General features: G+C 37.6%; 1 protein-coding gene across 38 annotated transcripts in view; it reads left to right on the top strand.

The window, feature by feature from the left end:
• Nucleotides 1-25,697, top strand: part of ABI3BP (ABI family member 3 binding protein) — a 436,219-nt gene that overhangs the window by 324,536 nt on the left and 85,986 nt on the right. For 34 of the 38 annotated variants that reach the window (XM_073664649.1, XM_073664639.1, XM_073664660.1 and 31 more), the window contains 8 exons: nt 1,088-1,159; nt 1,257-1,337; nt 1,853-1,930; nt 4,934-5,005; nt 8,475-8,546; nt 9,278-9,340; nt 9,742-9,810; nt 15,583-15,660. In XM_073664649.1, coding sequence (XP_073520750.1) covers nt 1,088-1,159; nt 1,257-1,337; nt 1,853-1,930; nt 4,934-5,005; nt 8,475-8,546; nt 9,278-9,340; nt 9,742-9,810; nt 15,583-15,660 — 585 coding nt within the window. The remainder of the gene's footprint in view (nt 1-1,087; nt 1,160-1,256; nt 1,338-1,852; nt 1,931-4,933; nt 5,006-8,474; nt 8,547-9,277; nt 9,341-9,741; nt 9,811-15,582; nt 15,661-25,697) is intronic. The other 4 variants (XM_073664641.1, XM_073664643.1, XM_073664653.1 and 1 more) reach the window with 4 other exon arrangements.

The following is a 25,697-nucleotide window of genomic DNA, read 5'->3' as shown; positions in this document are numbered from 1 at the left end:
GTATGTGCAAACAACTTGATGTGTTAAGAGTTCTGAGTCTAAAACTAAATGTCTCTTTCCTAACGTCAAGGTGACTCATCTATTAAACTCAAAGAGATTAGCCTTGATGCTCATAGCAATCAGTGTATTTTAGTAGTGCAGTTAGCTGATGATTTTGATAAAAGATAATCAGTGTTTTTAGTAATTAATTTGTGGTCTTTAGAGTTTGTTGTTGCTTAGACTCACTACATGCAGTTGTGTTTAGTATGTAAACCATTGGGCTATGTCACACATAACTGATAACATACCTTATGTCGGAAAAATTTACAAAACAATAAAAAAATATATATATATAAAGCATTTTAGATATAAGCAAATAATGTCATAGAAAGACAAAACCCATTCAAGATATTATTCTATAAGTGGAATGCCAATTGAATACAATAAACTTTTGAGTTGGAATGGCAAATAGAAATATAATTGAGAAAGTGATTCTGTTTCTTAAGTAGATACAAAATATCTCCTGAGTTATCACCGAAATGGTTTTACATGGGAGAGTATTTATAGTTCTAAACTATTCACCTCAAGAATATTTTGGATAATACAATCCAAACCATCGCAATAATGTGTATATTCATTGACCAACGCAACTTTGCATTTGGTGTAACTGTAAGTGATTTAAGACAGATATATCTAAAAATAACTGATTATTTCCGTATTTCCCTTTTCTGAACAGATGTTTTGCCCGATCTCTTAAGTCACTTTTATTTGGTGTAATTTTGTAAAGTATTTTGAAAATATTTCCATTATCCATTATTTTCTCTCCGTATGTCCTGGTTTTGGCCTTCAAATACTGTCTCAAAATACTATCATATGAAATTGCTCTTCCAAAGGTTTTCTGCTCTACTTTTGACTTAACATATGTTTTGATTTATTTATGTGTTCTGAATACAATACGTATTCAGCAGCTTTCATGTGTCCTCTGCTGGAAAAGGAAAAGTTGCAACTATTCAGAATTATCATAAGGGCTTATGTTCATGTATCCATAATGTGGCACCTGAAGAGTTCTATGGGAAAATGTTGTATGAAATAAATGTTTATGTTTCAGAGCCAAATAAAACAGAAAAAGCTAGTACCCCTAAATTCAACAGTGCTACCAAAAGTCCAACAACATCCACTGGTAAATTTAAATTAATATTCTATTTGAAAAAAATATATTTTTTTGTTTAATATCTAGAATCTTCCAGTATTTATAAGATATGTTATATTCTACACAGTGGTAACATCAGAGCACATCAAAAATATGCCAATTTACCTCATTCATCTTCAAATATTTGCGGATCCAACAGTTTCAAGTGGTAAAGTTGCCTGATTTACATTAGCATGGCATGCTTATATTTACATCTATCCCCTTAGTGCAAAAAGCACCTACAATGCTTTGAGGTTTCTTCATTCTTGTTTTTTCAGCCTCTTTCTTGCAATTCTTTCATTTCGATAGATGCACAGATAGAGTACAGTTTGTTGCAGGAAATACAAATATGCCCACAGACATTTTTTTGTACTGGACTCCAACTGTGAGACCTGATTGCTGAGATTTTGTGAATCCTCTTCCATTTGTAATTCACAGTACCTTAAACTCAACAAACTCTGCTCCACCTGTAAATGTGTTGCTATATTAAAGGATAGCTCCGAGTGCTGCAGGTCGGCACCCAAGTGCGTAAAATGCTTTTGTAGAGATAACGTTACAAAACCTGCCTATTCCAGTGTGTTCTTATTTTCACAACTTCTGTATTTCTACTAGTAATTGATTTTTTTCCTAGTACTGTATTACAGTGATGAGTTTATAACAATTGTTCTTTTATTTACATTCCAGAAAAAACTGAGATACAAACAACCCCTCCTCCCATTCCTAAACCTACTCAGTCAAAAAAAATATTACATTCAAAACCTGGTAATTTCCAAATTATTTCATTGTTTCGCTTTTTATTTATTCTTCTTTCAACTGTACATTTTACACAAAGTGTGTCAAAGAAATATAAGAATGAATATTCAGCAGAGAACACTATGAAATCCCTCACCACTCCAGTGCTACGGCTCCAGAAGTCCCAACTGACTTCTGTTCTACTTTGGTGCTGTCATCGCATGCCGTATCCATATGATTGCAGCAGCCGATTACTCTGATTTCTGTATCGACAGCATGATACTGCCGAGGTGACTGATTGGCTGAGGACTTTTTTACCAAATTATTGGAAAGTTGAGGTGTAATTATCTTTGATGCGTTTTTGAGGAGTTTAATGAATCAAGCATCTGAATGTTTTTACTTAGGAATTAAATGGGCAACCCTACAAAGATTATTACTAATGTTGCAAAGTCTCCAAAGTTCTAGGTTGTTGCTTTGTTGAAAACTTTTAGTTAGCCAAAAATGTACATGCCGGTACCATATTCACTTTTTACTATATTAAGCATTTGTTTTGCTTTTTATCACAGCTCCAAAATCACCACAGACAGTATCTATAAATTGTATTAGTCTTCACATCTTTGATGTAGCCAGATGTACCTTAGGGTAAAGAGCCTTTAATGTTTATTGACTCAACATCTCCAATGACCACATGAAGAATGGTTTTATTGTCATTTGTCATCATAGATAGTAAGCACTCATTTAATTAACAACACCTATTGTGCTGTGAAAGCATTCAGAGGATAAATATTGTAAAATAAGTTTATTGATGAGATTTTTGTTCTAAGCACAGCAAGATTGCAAATCCTCTTTTTAAATGTAACTATGTATCTGATACCTTTCAGCAACCTCTATAAGCAGAGTTTGAAAGAAGAAAAGATTCTTTTATATGTAAATATGTTTGTGACATAATTATAACGGTGCGTGCACACGATCAGTAAACGCTGCAGATTGGACGCAGCACACTTGCACTGTGTGCAATCCGCAGGGGCCAGATATTACAGCATAGTGGATGGGATTTGTACAAATCCCATGTCCACTATGCGTATCCGTGCTCCTGTGGCTCACCCGCGGAGATGGACATGTGGTGCGTTTTCACAGACCGCAGCATGTCAATTTCGCTGGTCTCCGCAAGAGAAATTCTACTAGTGCAATGTATAGATTGCGGTGAATGCGCATGTGTTCAATGAATACATGCGGATTCACCTGCGTGCAGCGCTTTGGATGCAGCATCAAGTATGCTGCGTTCAAAGCGCTGACAGGACGCATCGTTTGCACATACCCTTAACCTTCCTACTTATATTTGTCTGGCTATGAAAAGCTAAAAGTTAACTGGAAGTGTCCAACATTTTTATAACGATGGACAATATAGGGTTGTCTCATGTGCCAGAGCAGAAAGATGCCCACAAAGAGTGTTTCTCAAGGCCCCATACACATTAGACTAATGTGGTGCTGAATCTGTCTATTTCAACAGTCTAATGGGTATGGAGGCACCAACTGACTGATTGTCAGGGGAGATGTTGATCAGGCTTTTCCGTTTCGTGCAGCTGATCGCATTGTTCTCACAGAAATAAGCTGCTGGCCGACATGTCCGCCAGATCATTGTTCTCGGTGGTGCAATGTCCTGTGTCAAGCAGTTTATGCACACTGATTCATTTTCTACAGACCATCCAGTGCACCTCATCTACTTTGGCCTGCCTGTTTAAACAGGCAATTAAAGGGAATCTGTCAGTAGGTTTTTACTACTTCATCTGAGAGCAGCATGATCTAGGCAAGGAGACCCTGAATCCAATGACGTATCACTTAGATTACTGGGTGCTTCCGTTCTGACACAATCAGAGTTTTTAGACTTAGCAATGCAGCAGAGCTAAGAAATCTAATCCCACCCCCACCAGGCTCTCAGTCTACATAGCTATAGACCACACATGTCAAACTCTGGCCCATGGGCCAAATCTGGCCAGCAGAGTGATTAAATTTGGCCCACGACACCAGAACCACCTCTCTATGTGGGGCCATTATTCTGTATGGAGAACTTTGTGGGGCCCATTATACTGTATGGAGGACTATGTGGGGCCCATTATACTGTATGGAGGATTATATGGGGCCCATAATACTGTTTGGAGGAGTATGTGGGGCTCATTATTTTGTATGGAGGACTGTGTGCGGCCCTTATCCTGTATACTGGTTGACCCATGACTTTGTCCAAGTTTTTCATTTTGGCCCTCTGTGTGTTTGAGTTTGACATCCCTGATATAGACAGTAAGCTGCTTATCACAGAAGGGGGCAGAGTCGGACTTACAAGCATGCGGCCTGCTAGTCACAGCAATGTTAATCAGAAGCTGATTAAAGCTTCAGTGTAAGTAAGCAACACCACACAGCCGGACATTTGACACATCGTTGAGTTCAGTGTTTTAACCCCTACCTCATGCTGTCCTCAGATTATATAGCAAAAACCTGCTGACATATTCCCTTTAAACAACCACTGAATAGTAAATGTTTATTGGTCATTTAGTGTCGCTGGTTAGTCCCTGTAAATGGACTTTTCCCCTTAAAGTGGTTGTTCAGTCTTAAACTACAAATCTCCAGTGACTTCAGAATTGGGAATACTCCCATCGTGTGCACTGTACACAATGATGATCCTCCATTCTCAGCGCTGGGAAAGGCGGTCATGTGACTTCAAATATGCAATATGCATACTCCTGGTCACATTCTGACTAGATGGGCACAGCCACGCTTAATGCAAGTGCCGGACTGGAAATAGTCTAGTCGGAATGTGTCCGGGAGTACGCAAATCACACACTTGCGGTCACATGACCACCATTCTTGGTGCCCTCATAGCACATAGTGTGTGTGATGTGCGGGATTCACAGGTCTGTAATCAAATAGAGTGACTGCAGACTTGTAGGTTAAGACTGGACAACCCATTTAAAGTGACTAGTAAATAATAGACTTCTTGTATTAAACAGCTACCACTACTAAATTAATTATATTTTTCAGTTCCTAACACAACACAAAGACCTTATCAGCCCACAACACAGAGGCCTGAAAGTCCTCCTCATTCAAAGCCTGGTAAATATTTTACCTACTATAGTTGTGCTGCTCATATTTACAATTGACAGGCGCCAGTGTTTAGAGAAACTATACTTTGATGATCCAGCCGTGGTCCCTACCAAGGGCCAGGCTAGTCCGGCGCCGCCTCCGGCCAGCAGTTCATGCTGCTTGCGATTAGGGCTGCATGAATCACCTGACAGGTTCTCTTTAAATATTTGCTGTCAGGTATTCTATACTGTATTTTTGAAATGCCCACCAAATATCAAAAAATACAGTTTCCTAGTAAACTCTACTAATCTGGGAGAGGGCATGTCTTGTGTAACTACTAGACATCGGACCAGACACAGGAAGTTCTGATGCCTTCTATTTGTTCTGGAAACAGATGTGCTTCTTCATGTGTATCTCAAAGAAATTGTTCCCATATATAACCAGAATTAGATGATTGTTTCTATCCATCAGTAATATGCGTGCTGTTAGTAGTTCATGGGCATGTATACTAATCTACTAACATATACTGAAGTATATAGTGAGTGATGGGTGAATTGCTATTACTATAGTGATGCCAAAGATGGTCATGAAAATCACAGTTTATTAGGTCTTACTGCAACTTCATAGTTAAAGTCAGATTATGTGTGTTCCACATCTGGTTATGTAAAAAGTCACATTTGTAATGGCCAAAGTTTCACAAGCAGGAATATGCAGGCTTGCTAGGAGTGGACAGTGTTTAATTATGTACATGTGAAAGAAGGAATGTTAACTACGTCCACCCTGTCATTTTGGGGTCTCTTACCCTTGCCTTATTTAAGTATATGTACAGAGTCTCATTCTTTGTGCATTCTGCTTTGCATGTTTTTTCGATCCTCGGTTTATTATATGTTTATATTTTACATCTTTCAGCTAACATTGATCTTCCTTTACTGTCAGTTTTGCACTAGCACTTTTCATTCTTGATTTTTCTCATATAGTGTACTCCTATGAGCACTTTATTCATTCTTATTCATATTTATTTATTTTACACATAGCGGCTTGTATAGCATGTGTTTATATTTGTCAACAATGGTTTGAGAAATGGGTGCATGCACATTTTGTGACCCAACCCCTTTACCATAAGGAGTATATGTGCAGGTCACCATTTTTTATTTCTACTAATGATTTAGCTGATTCATTTTTAAATGGACCTGTCATCAGTTTTTTTCTACCCTATCTGAGACCAGAATGATTTAGGGGCAGAGACCCTGATCCCAGCGGTGTTACTTACTGGGCTGCTTGCTGCAGTTTTGATAAAATCACAGTTTTATCTGCTGCAGATCTACAAGTTACCAAAAAGCTGAGTTCTGTATAACCCCGCCCACACTATTGATTGGCAGCTTTCTGTGTATGCTGTGCATAGACAGAAAATTGCCAATCAGAGGTAGAGAAGTAATTATTATCATGCAGGGTGTGGGAAAGACTTAGTGCAACACAGAGGGAAGAGGTAAAGGGAGCCCAGACACTAGGGAAAAGGGGGAGTGGAGACCTCCTAGTCTGGTCTAGTGTCACCCTGTCTCAACTACCGTCCCTATATTGGCTCTTCACAAATCGCCGCACGCGTGCCTCGCCCTGACTTCCCCTGGCGTATGGCTAAGGCTAGGGAAGGGAAGAGATGAGCACTAGTCGATCTCCACTAAACTCTATAGACAACAAGGGTAGACAAACAGGGGGGAATTGCTTAGCTTTAGACGACTCCAGCCAAATGCGCACACAGCCTCAAGCTCCAGAGAGGACGAAGTACTGCTCTTGCTAAAGCCTCACAAGTAGTAATGAATATCGCCGGCACCTCCCTCTCAGACACACCAGGTATTTATACACTCAGGCCAGGGAGCTAATTAGCCAGAGGGAGGTAGCCGCTGGGTCCTAGAGACAGCCAGCCTCTAAGAAGATGTCTGTAATGCCAAGCGTAGAGATCTCCTGCAACCAACTGCAGGGTGACTGTCTGTCACCTCTGACACACCCGTGACAGTTATACAGAGCTCATAAATATGGAGGACTACATGCCAGCAGGTTTACAAGCCCTCTAGTGGTAATCTCCTATTAATAAAATAGTGATTTTATTAAAACTACAGCAAGCAGCCCAGTGACACATCTTTTGAATCAGGTCTTTATCTCTACATCATGTTGCTCTCAGATTATATGGCAAAACCCTAATGATAGATTCCCTTTAACATTTTGGATATATGAGTGTGCGCACACTTCTTCTTAATGTGTTCTTATAAATTTGGTTCTTGCATAAATCTGGATGCATCATTGCAGCACCCTATATATCATTTTTGGAAATGCCTATCCCTTATTTGTGGTTTAGATAATAAGAAGAAAGCTGTTGTGAGAAAGATATACATAAAGTTTGTTGTTGTACCCCATTGTCTGAAAAGATAGTATTGATTGGTGACAAAATGTGACTATTAGTGTCTTTTACATACAACATACACCAAACATCACTTAAAGGGAATCTGTCACCAGAAATAGCACTATTAGCCTGAATATATGTGGCTAATCTGCAGGTTAACAGCGTTATTATGCTGCCCGGCGCCTGCATGCAGCCGAATGCAGCGGGGAGAAAATGATCTTTATTCAATACCAGCATTCTGTTACAGTCATAGAGGCGGGGCGGCGCCAGTTCAGTCACCGCTCTGAGTATACAGCGCAGCAGCTGTAACTGCGCCTCTGGCCCTGACTGACACTCCCTCTGCATTGGGGCTCAGCTGTCAGTCAAGGTTGCTGTTACATCGGCCACTCTGTATACTCTGAGCGGTATACTCTGTATACTCAGAGTGGTGACTGAACTGGTGGCACCCCCGTCCCATGACTGAAACCGAATGCTGACAGGAGAATAAAATTCATTTTCTACACGCTGCATTCGGCTGCATGCAGGCGCCGGGCAGCATAATAACGCCCGTAACCTGCAGATTAACCGCATATCTGTAGGTAAACAGTGTTATTTCTGGTAACAGGTTCCTTTTAACTGGTAATATGGAATTATGCGCTACACCAGGGATTTGTTTCTGTTGAACTTGGTCATACACAATCTGAAGAATGAAGTACTAAATTATATTATTGTCCATCTTTTGGAGATCTGATCAGCCATTGTCACCATTCTAGTAATGCTTGGTCCTCTTTAATAATCTGACTTTTATTTGAAATCCTGATGTGTTTATAAAATCTCAGAAGAATAAAGTGTCATAACTACTTCAGACTTCTATGTTATGAAAGTGAACTCTTTAGGCACACAATTTACATAACTCTGGACTTAGTTTTCATAACTAAAACGAAGTATATCATGTACTAACACTTCATCATTAATATGTTCCATTTCTGTGTTAATCCCCTGTGATCATGGCTAATATAACAAAGTCATAGCACTGATCTGTGCTGTTCATTCTCTGATTTACAACTCTAGTAGACAAACATTGCTTTCAGCAGTCAAATAGACCTCTAATTGGGTTTTTTACAGTGCCAACGCAAAAGGTTTCAACACCAATCACCAAAAAACCCAAACCAACCCCTCGGATTCATGCAGAACCTGGTAATACATTTACATTTTTTTTTATCTCTTCTCAATAGCTCCATTACTCTTAAAGGCCCACAATATGGAATTGTAAATTTTCAGCCATTTTTTGAGAATGTGTAAAAAAAGTTAGAAAGTGATAAAATAAATAAAACAACTTCATGTAAATACAAAAAACAGAGTAATTATTAAGGTAATCTCTTAAGTGAACATGCTCCGAAACGAGGTAGTAGTACATACAATATTCTGTCCATTGATCTGTGGTATTGTCACTACATTAAAATGAAAAAGCATCTATATCTCTAAAAACAGACCATTATAAATTGAGATATTTCTGGGGTGTGGTGTCTGCCCTGTTCCAGGAATACAATAATAGCCTGCCTTTAGTAAGTCTGAATTCAGATGTCAATGAAAAATGGCCTGGCTTGGATCGCAAAACCCGGCCAGACCAATTTAGAGGCTATATCCCATACATGAGGCTCAGGTCATGGGACCTACCAGTCGAGCAAGGTTTTGTGATCTCAATATAATCCATATTTCACAGACGTGTGAATTCGGCCTTATCATAAGTGCATATGCTGGATAAACAGCCATATTCAGATGCAATAAATAGATTCTTTGTCACAGAAAGTTATACAACATATGTGCCACTTGCAAACATGCCCTAAGATTGCTGTGTATTGTTTCAGAGGTTTTACGTAATTACAGGTGTATATTGATGTTTAGAACCTAAAATTATTTCTTAACAGCTTCCACAGGGGCACCCAAGGACACTCCTAAACCTTCACATGTGAATCATGGGACTACGTTGGGTAACAGCAGATACATCCTTTCGTGAATGGCTTATTTCTCTTGTGATATGGTCGTTTGCCTCCACTATGCATAGCTGATATGCTACATAATCATATTTGAAACATTCATCCATTCTTTCATTAGAAATGTATTGCTTTATTCACCAAAATTCTTTGTTCCATCATCATCCTGCTTTTATGTTGAGATCTCAGCATGCCGTCATTTCTTACAACCATCCTGGAAATTAATAAAACCATCATTTTTTTCTTTTACCATTAAACATACATTTCCATTTCAGAAGCAATATTCCATCCTCAGTGCAATCTTGCTGCAATGAACTGCATGGCCAAAAAAGGACTCATCACAGCATCTCTAACTAAAATCTATTGTCATTAATTGGAAATTGTCTTTCTGTTTTCAGTACCATACCGATTACAGCATAGCTCTTCAAGGCCCAAAACATCATTCAAACCACGCACTAGACCTCCTGGTAATTTTGTTTCATGTTATGTAACAGTTTCTGTTTTTGTTCATACTATAATTATTTTTATTCTTTTCCTAAGACTCTTAGAATGTTTATTTTTCAGTAGTCACCCAAATCTCAAGCCCTCCTCTTGGAAATTGGAGGTGTAAATTGCATTGTAAAATTTTTCAGGCCACTTTTCCAGTTGGAATCTCTATGTTAATACTGATTCATTCAACTCATGCCCTTGGGCAGTTGATGCACAAACAATTAGATAAAAAAAATACCCTGCAAAATTAGAATCTAGCTTCTACTATACATAAAAACTGCTCTCATACCTATTTAGTGTTTACATTGTCAAAATGTATGATCCACCCTCCCCCCAATGACAGCAGCTTATCGCTATTTACAAAAAGTTTGTCTTTAGGGGAAAACTTCTGCACAACCTTGAGCAATGTAACAGAGAAATATAAAAAAAGCTTTTTTTTATAAATATGTCATAAATTGATGTGCACTGCACCCATTGCCGAAACAGATAATTTATCAATGACTTAAAGTTTTAATGTAGGCCCCTCCCATGTACCCCACTTTAATAAGCTGTTTTACAAACCTCAACAAACTTTGAATAAATTAATAGTACAGCTGAATATCAGAAACTTTATAATATATCTTATCAGATAAATCAGCTTCCCTGATTATCAGACCTATTACCCTCCCCATGTCTCCCGAACCATTCACTCTGAAAAAAAACAGCTCAAATCCTGTCCCTCAAGCTAGGGGAACCCTAGGTTATCCATGTCCCCCGGGTTACCCCAAATGGTGGAGATGTCGGGGTCTTGTACCTTCTTATGCTCCTATTTAAATGCTAATCTGTTTCCTTACCACCCAGGAAGGTTTGGGACTGAAGGGTATGTGATAACACAAACCAGTCGAATAATGGTAAACAGACAGGGATCAAAGAAAACTACAATCATACAAATACACTCTCAAAACAGCAAAGTGGGAATCAGGGGAAGAACATGAGGGACAAACGAAATGGAAGTGGATAGGGAGAAAAACACACAAACCAACTCCACGCAGCAATCTCTTGATAAACACTCAAATGCCTGCTCTAAACACTGAACTTCTCCTTCAATTCCAAACCAGGTAGTGGTTAGCTATCACTGGCAACTCCCAAGAGCAAATAATGAGCATATACACCAGAGGGGAGTGGCAAACACAGAACAGCTGAGACAATTCAGGATGGAGAGCTCCAAGAGATAAACTGAATTGTTTAACCCTTGCAATAACAGAGCAAGGCAAACCTGCACTGCTAATAGGAAGGTGAAGCAGTTCTAATAAGTGCAGGCGTTCGTGTAACCAGATGCCGCGATCTTCTGGACCCTCTCTGTCACAGTATCCCTGTGACAAATATACAGTATTCTTAGTGTGCACAAGAAAACTTCTCAGTTTACATCTATGATACAATTTCTCTTTCTAACTTTAATCACAATGTAGTGCCAGATCTATCACACGATGGATACTACTGGTGCCTGTGAACCCCAATATGAGTCTGTTTTGCATGTAATGTAATTTTCATCAAATTTTACAGAATATGCAAATTAAGGTTCAGAGTGAGCCTCTGACTCAGATGACAAGAACAAAGAATAGCAAGTATTTTATTGAGCTTCATGAGATTTATGTAAGGTATAAAAAGAGGATATCCAAAACACAGAGATTTATATTAGTATTGACAGTAAACTTAGGTTAATTGTCGTAAACTTGGCTCTTTAATCACATATTGATGCACTTAAAATTAATTTCAAGCATCTGCACTTCATAAGGTTTTTCATTAGGAAATAGATCACTTCTAAAAGAATGTGGCACATTTTCTGATTTTTTTATGTGTGTTTACCACAAACATTCTGTAATTGTCTGTGATTTAGAAGATTCTAAACAAGATAGATTCCAAGTCAAAACCATGGAGTGAAAGCTAGCCCAATAAAAACAAATGAGAACATTTGATTGCTTGCAGGTACCCTTGTATCATCAAAGCTATTTCACTCATTAACTTTAAAGACTTAATATAGATTCTGTATGTTTAGGGCTGTTGATGTAGGTTTGTCTGATTGTTTAGTTGTTCTCTATCATTTTGATGTTGTCCGTTCCCTTTCTATAGAACTTCATTATGCAAAGCATTGTCTGAAGGAGGCCAAAAGTTGTTCCCATAATTATAAGCTCTTTTTTAAACTATACGCCATTAAAAGGGTTGTCCATTACTGTACAACCCCTGCTTAAAAGCAATATCTGGGACTTTAAAAATAGAGGTATGTAGCTGCTAACAGAGGCAACTACCTGTCTGCTGCACCAGGCGCCGGTCATTGACTGCTCCTGCCGGAGACTCAGCTGCTCCATGTCAACAGAGCAGCAGTTTCTCTTCCTGTTGACAGGGCGGGACAACTGGTGTCATGCTGATTGACAGCCGGCTCTCCGCTGCCTAATTGGTGGAAGTCGGCTGTCAATCAGCATGACACCAGTAGTCCCGCCCTGTCAACTGGAAGAGAAACTCCTGCTCTGTTGACATGGAGCAGCTGAGTCTCTGGCAGTAGCGGTCAATGACTGGCTCTGGGTACTACAGACAGGTAGTTGCCTGTGTTAGCAACTACATGCATTTTTCTTTAAAGTCCTGGATATCCCTTTTAATCAATCTAAATACAATAAAAACAATGTATACTGACCTCCCAAAGTGGTGCCATTCAGAGCCAGCACTGCTTTTCCCAGAAGGTGACATGAAATTGTTGCATCACGTGTTTATCTGCAGCCAATGAGCAGCTGCAGTTTTGCTGCTGTCGGAGCAGTTGTCTGCACTGATGGAATACTGATGAGCTGCAGACACCACGGCCGCTCATTGGCTGTAGAATGTTGTAGGTCAACCTCCGAAAGCAGTGGCACCAACATCACTGGAAAGGCGCTGCAGTGGTGCTTGAGTTTACACTGTTTTTATTTTATTTGGTGTCCTGAATTTATTAAGCTGAGTTTGTCAAGTAGTGTACGACCAATTTAAGACCGATTAGTGCTTGAAACATTATTATATAATTAAATATGAAGAACTTTGTAAAAGATTTATCATGAGTGGATCAGTTTTGCTTGAGTATAACCTACATCACTATGGCCTAACAATCAATAATTTGGTGTTAAAGGGGTTGTCCCACAAACAAAAGTATATTTTCATCAAAAGATCCTGGAATAATAATAAGTTTCACAATTGGATGTGTTTAAATAAAATGTTGCTGTGCTGAGATAATCTTATAAATGTGCTCATGTATAATGGCTGTGTCTGACCATGCAGGGACATGGTCTGATCATACCACATCTCCTGGGCAGGGGAGGAAGGAAAAGAGTATACAGACATTACAGCAGGGGATCACAGCTGATTCTTTTTGTGAGATAAAACATTTCCCTGCCTGTTTTTAAACATTATTTTACATCAAAGAAAGAACCAGCTGTGATCCCGTGCTGTAATGTCTGTATACTCTCTTGCTTCCTCCCCTGACCAGGAGCTGTGGTATGATCAGACCATGTCCCTGCACGGTTAGACACAGACATTACACAGTACATAGCAGGCGTACATTGATAAGGTTATCTCAGCACAGGAACATTTTATTTAAACAAATCTAATTGTGGAAATTATTATTATTCCAAGATCTATTGATTAAAATTAACTTTTGTTCGTGGGAAAATCCCTTTAAGGCCATTAATGGGGTTGTCCAGTCAAAAAGAAAAGTTCTCCAGAGGCGTGGAGCTGGAAAAAATAACAAAGTATGTTATACTCACTTACTGGCACCCGCTTGGATTCAGCACAGGCCGTTGGTGTGCGCTGACACAGGAAGGAAAAACATCACCATTAAAACAGCAGTAGAACCACTGCAGCCAGCTATTGACTTCTGTGGTCATGTGACCTGAGCAGCGTTTCATCGGGTATTTTCTGATGCACTGCTCAAGTCATTTAATCACTGCAGCCAATCACAGGCCACAACGGTCATACACATATCCTTTTCCTGTGTATGCGTTTACCATAGAGCGGGCCGTGCTGAATCCAGGTGGGTGCTAGTAGGCATCACTTTGTTTATTATTTTTTACATTTCCAAGCCCCTGTAGAACTTTTGTTTTTGCCCGGACAACCCCATTAATGGAAATACACCTCCTACAGACATTCTCACACCACTTCTTCATTAAAAAAATTATTTCAGTTTTAGCTAATTTATAATAATAATAATAATAATAATAATAAATTCACATATATAGCAAAGACAGAGACATAAAATAAGACAGTCAAGTAAAAATAGAATATGCAGACAATGATATAGCAAGGTAACCACAATACATTGTGTTAGATACATTCACGTGGCCAACAGAAGAGTAACTGGCCAGATAGATCACAAAAGCACTTTTCTTATGAATAATATATAGCTCTCCTGCAATTGTAGTCATCCGTCAGTGCTAAATAGAAAGACGGCATATTCACATGGATACTGATCACGAAATGGTTCTCTCATCGCCAACATGTGTTTTGCCATTGCCTCTTTGGAGGATGTAGTTTAAACCCAGCTCTCTTTATATATCATCAGTCTTGGCATTCACTAAGTAATATTAATGACAATATACTTGATTACTAACCAGAGATTACCTTTATTTACACATGAAATACTTATCACAGTGCTGATAAATGGAGGGTGCTTATGTGTCACAGCCTCAGCATTGGTGTTGTGGGGTCTTGTTTTCATGTAGACAGCCGGTGGCCCACCAAAAACCTCCTGAGAAATACATATAATTCATATAAATTCACTTTAAATGTTATTATTAAATGTAGCTTACATAAATGTAACTTTTGTTTCATAAAAGCTAAGGAACAATGAAAAAAGATATTGAAATACTCATGTTCCATTAAAAATATATGTAAATTACAGTTAGTGTAAAATACAAAATTAAGCTAACGGTATATATGCTTTTTATGTGCAAAACAATGCCCTCTAGGAATAAATATTTTTACAGTTTAAAATTTACCTACATGTAGGAAATGCCTGAGAAAATGTTCAACTTGTCGAAACAACGCATCAGATGGCACAATAACGCTAAAAAATAATAGGCATAGCTGAGAAAATAGCCGAAGTAAAAACAAAACCTTTCGAAATCTTTAAAGGGGTTGGCCACCTTTGGTGACAATTTTTATTTTTACTTATCGGCAAGTATTTTGGGCTGAAAATCATCTGAGGTGGAAGGTCATGTGAGCAGAATGGTCCATCAGCCTCTTCCAATTGTAAAACACTTCAGACAGGAAAGCTGCTTTTCTATTGGAGGAGGATGATGGACAGGTTTTGTCACATGTTCCTCCACCAGAAGCCATTGTATGGATAGAAGTGCTCGTCGTTTGTGAGGAAAGCTGCACTAACAAAAGAAAGTGTCCGACCTCTTTACCTTGAGAATCTATCAGTGAGCTCATTTTGACAAGTCTTACAGGAACATTTTTTATCTGTCTTTTATGAGCTCCTTTCAGCTGATTTCTGGCCACAAACTACATTAAAGTTCAATGTGCAGGAAAACAAAAAGTCTGTAATAGCCAAATGGTGCAAAATTTGTGATGAAACACAATTTTTTGTCCAAAATACATGCAATTAAGTATAAAAAACTGACTTACCCAAAAGGTGGCCCAACTCCTTTAAATGCTAAATGGACTGGATCCTGAAGGGATTAAGAAATGGCCAAAATGTACAAAAAAGATCTTAAACTCAAGAAGCTATTTTTTTACTGTTTCTCCTTCAGCACATAATGGAACAACTCAGGGACCAATAAGATCAAGACCTACTGGGGAGTTCAACTGGCTGCCTGGCACTGTACCAGGTAATATGACTTTCATAATAGAAGGAGGTTCTTTACTGTAAGAGCTATGAGATTCTGCCATAGAAAGCTGGTATGGTTAATTCTTTTAAAATAGTTTTAAAGGGTCCTGAAAGCCGTCCTTGTCAAGATTACTGGAGATGGGCTGTAGATCCAAAGAAAATTGGCTCCTGTGTTATGGTGATTTCTTTTCTTTTTGGATCAATATTGCAGGAGTATATTTTGAACTAGATTTAACATTTTCAAACTTTACTATGTTACTAACTAAAAGTTTTGAGACTGACAAAAATTTTGGTTTTCACAAAGTTTGCTGTTTCAGTTTTTATTGTGGCAATTTGCATAAACTCTAGATTGCTATGAAAATTAACTTAATCACAAAACCCCATTCAAAGAGAGTGGTTAATTTGCTATGAAAAAGGCTTCAGGGCACCATCAAAAACTCAAGCAAGTGCCTGTGCAGTCTCCTAAAGAACATTCTGCTTGGTTCAACATCAGTGCAGAGCTTGCTCAGGAATAGCAGCAGGCAGGTGCTAGTGAGTTTAAAAACCTATGAAATATTTAGAATTGTACTTCAGTAAACATAGAAACATCTGACTAAAAGATCTAAAAACACTAAAGCATAAAACTTTGTGAAAAACAAAATTGTGTCAGTCTCAAAACTTTTGGCCATGACTATACTATGTCCATAATATAACTAATAAAATTAAAAGCCATAGATCCTCACAAAGGTCCTCACAACTTACTCAAAAAACATGTGAACAGTTGGCATATTCCATTGCTCCAGAAGTATTAATGGACACTTGCATACTCCTGCGCATAAAATCACAAGTTATGTTTCAACAGTTTTCCATATTGCATTATAACTGTGGTATGGCCACTTACCTATTTCGAGTCGAATTAATGTTGCATTTTAAAATGGGTAGTTGATGTGGTTCTGCAATGTTTCTAGGTGTATGATCTTTCCCCAGTTTCTGGACTTCCAATAGCTAACTTTCGCTATTACTAATACTATGCTTTTTATTGTATAATTGAATACCTGTTACAAACAGCATTACTTAGGCATTGAAGCGGTATTCCCATCTCCAAAATCCTATATGTATGTACATATTTTGATTTGCTGTGTCGCTTACCCCATGTGCAGGGCATTGCAGTAGCTTAGATATCTATGGTTACGCCTACTAACTGTCACTATAACCATGGATATCTAAGCTACTGCAATGCCCTGCACATGGGGTAAGCGACATAGCGAATCAGAAGAACCATACTACATTTCTAATTGGAGGTATTTTGCTTATATTATTATTACACCTACTACAAACTGGGATAGGAGATGGGAATACCCCTTTAAATAGTATAATCACACATAACATTACTAAGACTTTATATTGTGTTTTGTTTCTATGATTAACATCGCATTAAAGTTTGAAATGTGCAAATATGCAGTCATGGCCGAAAGTGTTGGCACACTTAAAATAGTTCCAGAAACTTAAGTATTTCAGCCAGAAAGTTATTGCTATTACACATGTTTTGTTACACATGTTTATTGCCTTTGTGTGTATTGGAGCAACACAAAAAAACTGAGAAAAAAAAGCAAATTGGACATCATTTCAAACAAAACCCGAAAAATGATCCAAACAAAATTGTTGACACCTTTCCAAAATTGTGGGTAAACAACTTTGTTTCGAGCGCATCATGCTCATTCAAACTCACCTGTGGCAAGTAACAGGTGTGTATGAAAATAACACCTTAAGCCAGATAAAATGGGGAGAAGTTGACTCAATCTTTGCATTGTGTGTCTGTGTGTGCCACACTAAACATGGAGAACTTAAAGAGAGGAGAATAGAACTAAGGACTTCAGAACCAAAATTGTTTAAAAATATCAACAATCTCAAGATTACAAGGTTATAAGTCCACCTCCAGAGGTCTTGATGTTCCTTTGTCCACAGTGTGCAAAATAATCAAGAAGTTTACAACCCATGGCACTGTAGGTAATCTCCCTAGACGTGGATGACAGAGAAAAATTGATTAAAGGTTGCAACGTAGGAAAGTCATTTGAATGAAATTAAATGCTATGGCAAGAGACACGGAAGGACCCCACTGCTGACACTGCTGAAACAGAGACATAAAAAAGCTAGACTGGAGTTTGACAAAATGTACTTGAGTAAGCCAAAATCCTTCTGGGAAAGCGTCTTGTGGACAGATTAGACCAAGATAGAGCTTTTTGGTAAAGCACATCATTCTACTGTTTGCCGAAAATAGAATGAGGCCTACAAAGAAAAGAACATAGTACCTACAGTCAAATATAGTGGAGGTTCAAAGATGTTTTGGGTTGTTTTGCTGCTTCTGGCACTGAGTGCTTTGACTGTGTGCAAAGCATCATGAAACCTGAAGATTACCAATGGATTTTGGGTCGCAATGTAGTGCCGGTGTCAGAAAGCTGGGTTTGCTCCTGCAGAACAATGACCCGAAACATACTTCAAGAAGCACCCAGAAATGGATGGAAACAAAGAGCTGGAGAGGTCTGAAGTGGCCAGCAATGAGTCCGGATCTAAATCCCATTGAACACCTGTGGAGAGATCCTAAAATTACTGTTGGGAGAAGGGACCCTTCAAATATGAGAGACCTGGAGCAGTTTGCAAAAGTAAATTGGTCCAAAATTCCAGTTGAGAGGTGTAAGAAGCTTGTTGATAGTTATAGGAAGCAATTGTTATTTATTCCAAAGGGTGTGCAACCAAATATTAAGTTGAAGGTGCTAACAATTTTGTCTGGCCCCTTTTTGGGGTTTTGTGAGAAATGATGTCCAATTTGCCTTTCTTTCTGTTTTTTTGTGTAGTCCCAATACACACCAAGGAAATAAACATGTGTATAACAAAACATGTGTAATTACAATAATTTTTGGGAGAAATACTTCATTTTCTGGAACAATCTCAAGGGCGCCCACATTTTTGGCCATGACTATATGTATTGTGGTAGAGCGGCTTGCTCGGCTGTATGCGGAGGTAGACAAGGTACACTGTCTCTTTAAATTTCGGGTTGATTTATTAAATAGCATAAATCGACCTGGAGTCCATAAGGCAAACATGGCCCATTCGGCATAACGGCAAAACAAAATACAAAGATACAGCACAGTCCGTATATCGGCCACTCAAGGTTAAGCACACACGGTTCAGCAAAACACATGCAAGCTCCTCTCTGGAGCAGGTTTCTCCAGACACTGAACACACCTGAGTGTAAAAGCTGCCTATTTAAAGCGCAGACCATTCCCTGGAGTGGAGATATGGTGGATGACTTCCCGCACTGCACTTAGCCATCCACATATAAAATAGGCCCTTGTAAACCTGGCTCATTAACCCTCTCTGCACCTAATATGCAGGAGAAGCTTCCATGTTTCATATCACTGAGGCGAACAGCCTCAGTGAAACATATCTCTCTTCCGACACTCTGCCAGGGACTTTGTCACAGTATAGTAAACTACATTCTATTGAAGATGCCTTGAAAAATGGCCTTCAGTTGAGTAAAATTTGTGACATGGGGAATGCTGCTGCTCGGCATGAATTTAAAGAGTTGGGGTCATCCCATTGAGCCACCTTACCCAGCTTCACCCATATTCTTGTGAAAAAGTTGTTGTGAAAAAGCCAAAAGTCACAAAATTTTGGGACTTTCAATGATTTCATTCTTGTGTAAAAGCTTTGATGAATCAAGGCTTATATGCAAACATGTACTTAGTACTGTACGTTTTACCTAATTCCACATTGTATAATTCACTCATTGGTAGTTTACCTTAAAATCTCTATAAAACAAGACTGAGTCTTAAAGCTACCATCCACGTTAGACTAAGGTCAGCTGAACCTGCTGATAACAGCAGGATCTGTTGACATCCAATATGTATGCGGGCTTCCCGACTCTCTCCCTACTGATGATGTCAGGGGGAAAATAATATGGAATGTCAATGATCTTTTTTTGCCATCAGATGAGTCTGGCAGCGTCTCTTTCATAGGAAACCCAGGAGGTAGGGAAGTTGGAGAGAGCTGTCAGTAGAACGATTGACCAAACTATCGTTCAGTCTATTGGTATCTATTGTATTTGCTAATCAGATAACTTGCTAATTAGGAATCTTACAAATCATTTAATGAGCCAAACTTTTGCAAATTGTACTTGCGAACTCTTCTGAATTAATACCTCTGATAGTCCTAGTGATTGTTGGAAAATAAATCTAGTTACAGATGACAATCATAATGTACAATACATTTTTGTCCATATATCACACATTTTAATAAGCTCAAAATAATTTGACATTAGAAGTAACCACTGGAAGATAGAACAATGGCATAAAGTAGGAGGGAAACAAAAGTGCAATAAGGTCCCACAGCTGCCTTTCCAAGGTTGGAGTCGGAATTTATTTTCATCCATAGTTACAGTTATCAGACATTAGGGGGGAAGAAAACCTGATTACAAATTGTAAGGATAACTGAAGTGATGTCAAATATAAAGTACAATTTGTACTGGGATAAAACATCTTTATCTCTATTTATTGAACTTTCATGGACTATAAACCAGGATCACAATAATACCTTTGCTTTTTCATACAAGTGAGAGTTAGGGCCCATCTAGACTCTTGAAATGCACGTTTCCTGATTATCATTATTATTTTTACTCAACAAATGAGCAAAATGCTTGTTTATCAGGTGAGATGATTCTTCAGCAAAATTAAAAGTCATTGTTCTCGACAGCACATCGTACTCTGTAAACAACAGATGAGCCGCTGATAAGCTGATAAAATGATATTCTATGCGCACCGAACGATTGTATTAATGATCATTCTTTGGAATATGGAAGTGCAGTCATCCTGTCTACACAGGCAATTAAACACTTGCCTATTGGCCTACAAGTAGCTAATCAGCAGTGGTTTAACTGCCATAATTAACCAGTCTAAATACAGCAATATACAAAGGGAGCTAGTTTAATCTTTCTACTTCCCGTTCCCAATAAATTCCTAACAAAAGTTTTCTGTATTTTATATTAAAAACAGGAAATATAGTTGCATTTTAAATCCAGAAGAGTTTGCATTGATTAGAAACAGAACTTTATTTTGTCATCACAACACCATTTTACATTGCTGAACTCAGATTATAAAAACATAAGTAATTTGTGTTATATAAAATAAGATAGGTTGTGTTGTTTGATGGTTTGCGTAAATGATTTATAATAGCCTGGACAATGTATGTATCACATTTCCTGCCAAGAGTCTACCAAAATAACTTTCTTAACTATCATAAATACTTTTTAATATTTCTGTATAGCTTTAATCTTTGTTGACATAAAGATGGTGTTATATCACTTAAAACCCTTTCACTGTGTGTTTTGTGCACCACAGATCACAGCTGGTTCATGTCATCTCTGCTGTATTCATTATCTTACTGCACTCTGATGATAGGACCACATGAAATTCCCAGTCTAAAAAGATTAGATCAAATGCTATAATTGAATTACATATAAATCTTATGTGTGTGTCAAGATGTGTCAAAATGTAATAATTCATGAAAAAGGACTAAAACATTGCATTGTTCATTAGAGTATGGCTTCTGTTAGAGCTTCAGGGCATCCATATTCTTAAAAGCAAAGTTGGCAGAACCAACCAAATTTGATAAGGATGGCTAACTATCTAATGCACATATGAGCCTCCTGACCTATCCACTGACAGATGATTTTTGGGAGAAAAAGATCTGGATTGGAGAATTTCTACATGTCCAATCTTTTTTTCTCCCAAAGGAGAAAAGCTGAAGGTGCCTGGCAGTGGCTTTCTCTCCTTTCCCCATTTAGAGCACATGCATGTGTATGGTGGGCAGGAGGGTCATGACAAAATAGCATGCAAAATAATGATTGTGTACCCGTCAGTTATTACAGGTATACGAGTACCTTAACCTCTTCCCAATTTTGGACGTACTGGAATATCCAATGTCAGATCTCTGAGTATTATGCTGGCTTATCCTATTAAAAATATAGAAATTAAAAAAATAAAAATAAACATATTTGGTATTGCTGTATGTGTAAAGATCTGATCTATCAAAATTAATTAATCCAATCAATAAACACTATAAAGAGAAAGATCAATAAAATAAAACACCCAAATTGCAGCTTTTCAGTCACTACAACTTCACAAAAACATCAAAATGTTGTATCTACCCCAAAATGGTATCAATAAAAATGACAGCTCACCACGCAAAAGTTAAGCCCTCACACAGCTCCATCAAAGAAAAAATGAAAATGTTACAAGAAAATGGCGACAAAGGCAAACTTTTTTAAATATATTTCCAAATTTTGTTTACCACTTAAATAAAAAAAACATACAATTGTGGTATCACCATAATCATACTTACCTGGAGAAGTCTAATGCCACCTCATTTTTATCAAACAATAAACTGTGAAAAAAAACAACTCAAAAAACAATTGCATAATTGCAAGTATTTTTGTTTCACCGCAGTTAGAATATTTTTTTACAGTTTATCAAATATAACCACAACGATTAGCTGACCAAGCAAAAATACCAACTGTTTATGTGTCAATAACAAATATAAAACCTAAAATAGACACATCAACCAAAAAGTATGTATAATACGTGATAAAGTTTATTAGATACTCAAGATAAAAACATAGAATAACGCAATGCGGGAAAGGGGCTAAAAACTGAATAAGAGAACACACACAGGGGTATATATATATATATAGATAAATAACATTCATGTAAATAAAAAACTTAATAGGTGACAAACAATATAACTTAGTGATGAAATGGTGGGTGGTAATGTGATGTAAAGATTAAATGAATATGTATATAGGTAAATAAATAAATGAATGAATAAATATTTAAAGTGCACAATATACCAATTCAATCAATGATACTTTGATATTTTGATTGAATTGGTATATTGTGCACTTTAAATATTTATTCATTTATTTATTTACCTATATACATATTCATTTAATCTTTACATCACATTACCACCCACCATTTCATCACTAAGTTATATTGTCACCTATTAAGTTTTTTATTTACATGAATGTTATTTATCTATATATATATATATACCCCTGTGTGTGTTCTCTTATTCAGTTTTTAGCCCCTTTCCCGCATTGCGATATTCTCTGTTTTTATCTTGATTATCTAATAAACTTTATCACGTATTATACATACTTTTTGGTTGATGTGTCTATTTTAGGTTTTATAGTTTATCAAATATGTCAAATGGTAAAATGATTGGTGTCATTCAAAACTACAATTCATCCTGCGAAAAACAACTCCTTATATAGCTATGCGAATGGAAAAATAAAAAGATATCTCTTTTACGAAAGGGGTGAAAACACAAAAGCATAAAAACAGAAAATAGCCCAGAAGTGAATTGCCAAAGCAAAAGATAAAAATATGCCTATTTTCAGTGTTCTGTTGTCTTCAGTGCCTTGATTTTAAAACTTTGGCCAATTAAAATTACCCCTCTTAATATGTCGTATTAGGGCTCATGGACATCATAGAGGCAGAATAGTGCCCAGGACCACCCTCTGTGAGCCACAGCAGAGAGCTTGTGATGATTCAGGTCATCTTTGTACTACATGACTCAAATTAAGTCCTTTCATTTTTCAGACATTTTTATCTTGTGAGTACAATTGCTAATTTCATATCTTTGGCTAACAATTCCATACATCTTACTTTAACACACATTGACAGCACTATAATCACTATGATCACTAGTCTTAATGAGATTTATCAGGGAGCTAATCTACAATTAGAAACAACTATGTCAGAAACAATTGCTATGAACTTAATTAGAGTTTCTTGGAGGAATTTTGACATAGTTAAAATAACTAAGGATTATTATATCATTTATATTTTCCATTACAACTGAGCATGATTGTGTAGGTTTTAGATAAAAGAATAGTATATACTCTGTAATGGATGGAATTAAGCAAATTAGAGGAACATTTACAAAAAAAATGCCAGCTCTTGCAGGGCATGAAAATATGCAGAGACGCAGAAACTATGTGCTCTGTACACAACACCCAAAAAGAACCGTTAAGTCTTTTCATATGGTAAACCACTTTTCTTACATTCACAACATCCTCTGTAAAAAATCAGCTCTCAGTATAATTGGAGCTGAAATGTCTGAGACCCAGGGACTCTTCATAAATTCCAAGAGCTTTTAGTATCAAGATAGAAAATAAAGTCTTTTTGGAACAATAAATCTTTAGCTTCAATATTGCATGAGATTCCTCAATACTCAATGGTTTTCTTCAGCGCTCAACTTTACACCACAGGACCTAGTGTTATTTCCAACCAAACCAAAAAATGCAGCGGTGGTATTATATAAAAATAACATACAGAGGAAGTGTCAGGCTTCATTGGGATTGTGTAATTACATAACAATGATGATGTAACACACTTATTTCTAATCATTTCTGATTCCTGTACTGGGAGAATTAGATTCAGCAGATACAATGCCACACTTTGTATTTAGAAGAAAGTGTGAGAAAGGCGCATGATCAAATGGGATCTACTCACTCTCATTCTCACAGTTTACATCTAGATTAGTAATGCTGGCAATGTGATATAAACTATTGTGACTCTGGTAACTTAACCCCTTGCTTGTGGGGCCAATTTCCATTTTTTCATTTTTGTTTTTTCCTGCCCGTCTTAAAAGAACCATAACTTTTTTATTTCTTCGTCAGCATAGCCATATGAGGACCTTTTTTTGTAGGAAAAGTTGTACTTTTGAAAGACACCATTCATTTTTTTCAAATGATGCACTGGACGGTAAAACTGACAAGGCAGTAAGATTCTCCAGGTCAGTACGAGTACGTAGATACCAAACATGTATTTTTTTTAATTTACAGTCCTGCTCATTGTTATTGGCACCCATGAATTTTAAGTACATAATGTGGAATATCTGCAGAAAAAAATGAATCAAGTGAAACAGTTTTTTGTATAGAGCATGCGTGTTAAATACAAAAGAGCAAATGATAATCAATAATTTAAAACCAAAAATAATGGGAGGGAGAAAAAGAAAAATCTAAAGCCTGCTGTGTCACTGGTATTGGCACTCTTTACATTAATTTAGTATGAAAACACATTTTGACTTGCCTGTGGCTAATCACAAAAGAGATTCTCCTGTGATGAATTGTCGGTACCCATGTGACATGAATTAGCCACTGAACAATGACTTCATTGTTTTAAAAAGCCACATGTAGGCCCTATTCCTTTGTCACAATGATAAATACAAAGGAGCTGTCTGAGGACATCAAAACTGCTATTATTAGCAAACACAAGACTTCCAAGGGGTATAAGGCCATCTCCAAAGACCTTGGAATCCAAGTTTCAACAGTGTGCAATGTTATTAAGAAGTTTGCCAAGCATGGAACTGTCAAGAACCTCCCTGGATGTGGGGGAAAGAGGAAAATTGACAAGAGATGTCTTCGAAGGTTGGTGTGAATGGTGGAAAAAACACCACGTCAAACATCCAAAGACCTGAAGGCCAACCTGGAACAGTCTGAGGTCATGGTTTCAACAAGTACCTTACACCGCACACTAAACCAAGCAGAGCTTTATGGTCGAAGGCCAAGGAAGAAACCATTGCTGAAGAAAAGACACAAAAAGGAACAACTGATCTTTGCCAAAGAGCACCTTAATAAACCACAATCCTTCTGGGAAAATGTTTTGTGGACAGGTGAAACAAAAATAGAGCATTTTGGCAATGCAAAGCAAAAGTTTGTTTACAGACAGTGCAATGAAGCTTCTAAGGAATAGAACACCTTACCAACAGTTAAGCATGGTGGAGGATCCATAATGCTGTGGGGTTGCTTTGCTGCGTCTGGTACTGGAGGCCTTGACCGTATCACAGGAATCATGAAATCAGAGAATTATCAAGAGATTTTACAGCGTAATGTCCTACCCAGTGTAAGAAAACTTGGTTTGAGTGGAAAATCATGGGTCCTCCAGCAAGACAATGACCCACAAGTACACATCCAAAAGTACACAGGAATGGTTGAAAAAG

This window comes from Phyllobates terribilis, unplaced genomic scaffold (genome assembly GCF_046119375.1).
Source record: "Phyllobates terribilis strain yellow unplaced genomic scaffold, ASM4611937v1 Scaffold_2__4_contigs__length_985480577, whole genome shotgun sequence".
Lineage (NCBI taxonomy): Eukaryota > Metazoa > Chordata > Amphibia > Anura > Dendrobatidae > Phyllobates > Phyllobates terribilis.
Note: the sequence above shows the minus strand (reverse complement) of the source record. Positions and strands in the feature narration are given on the sequence as shown.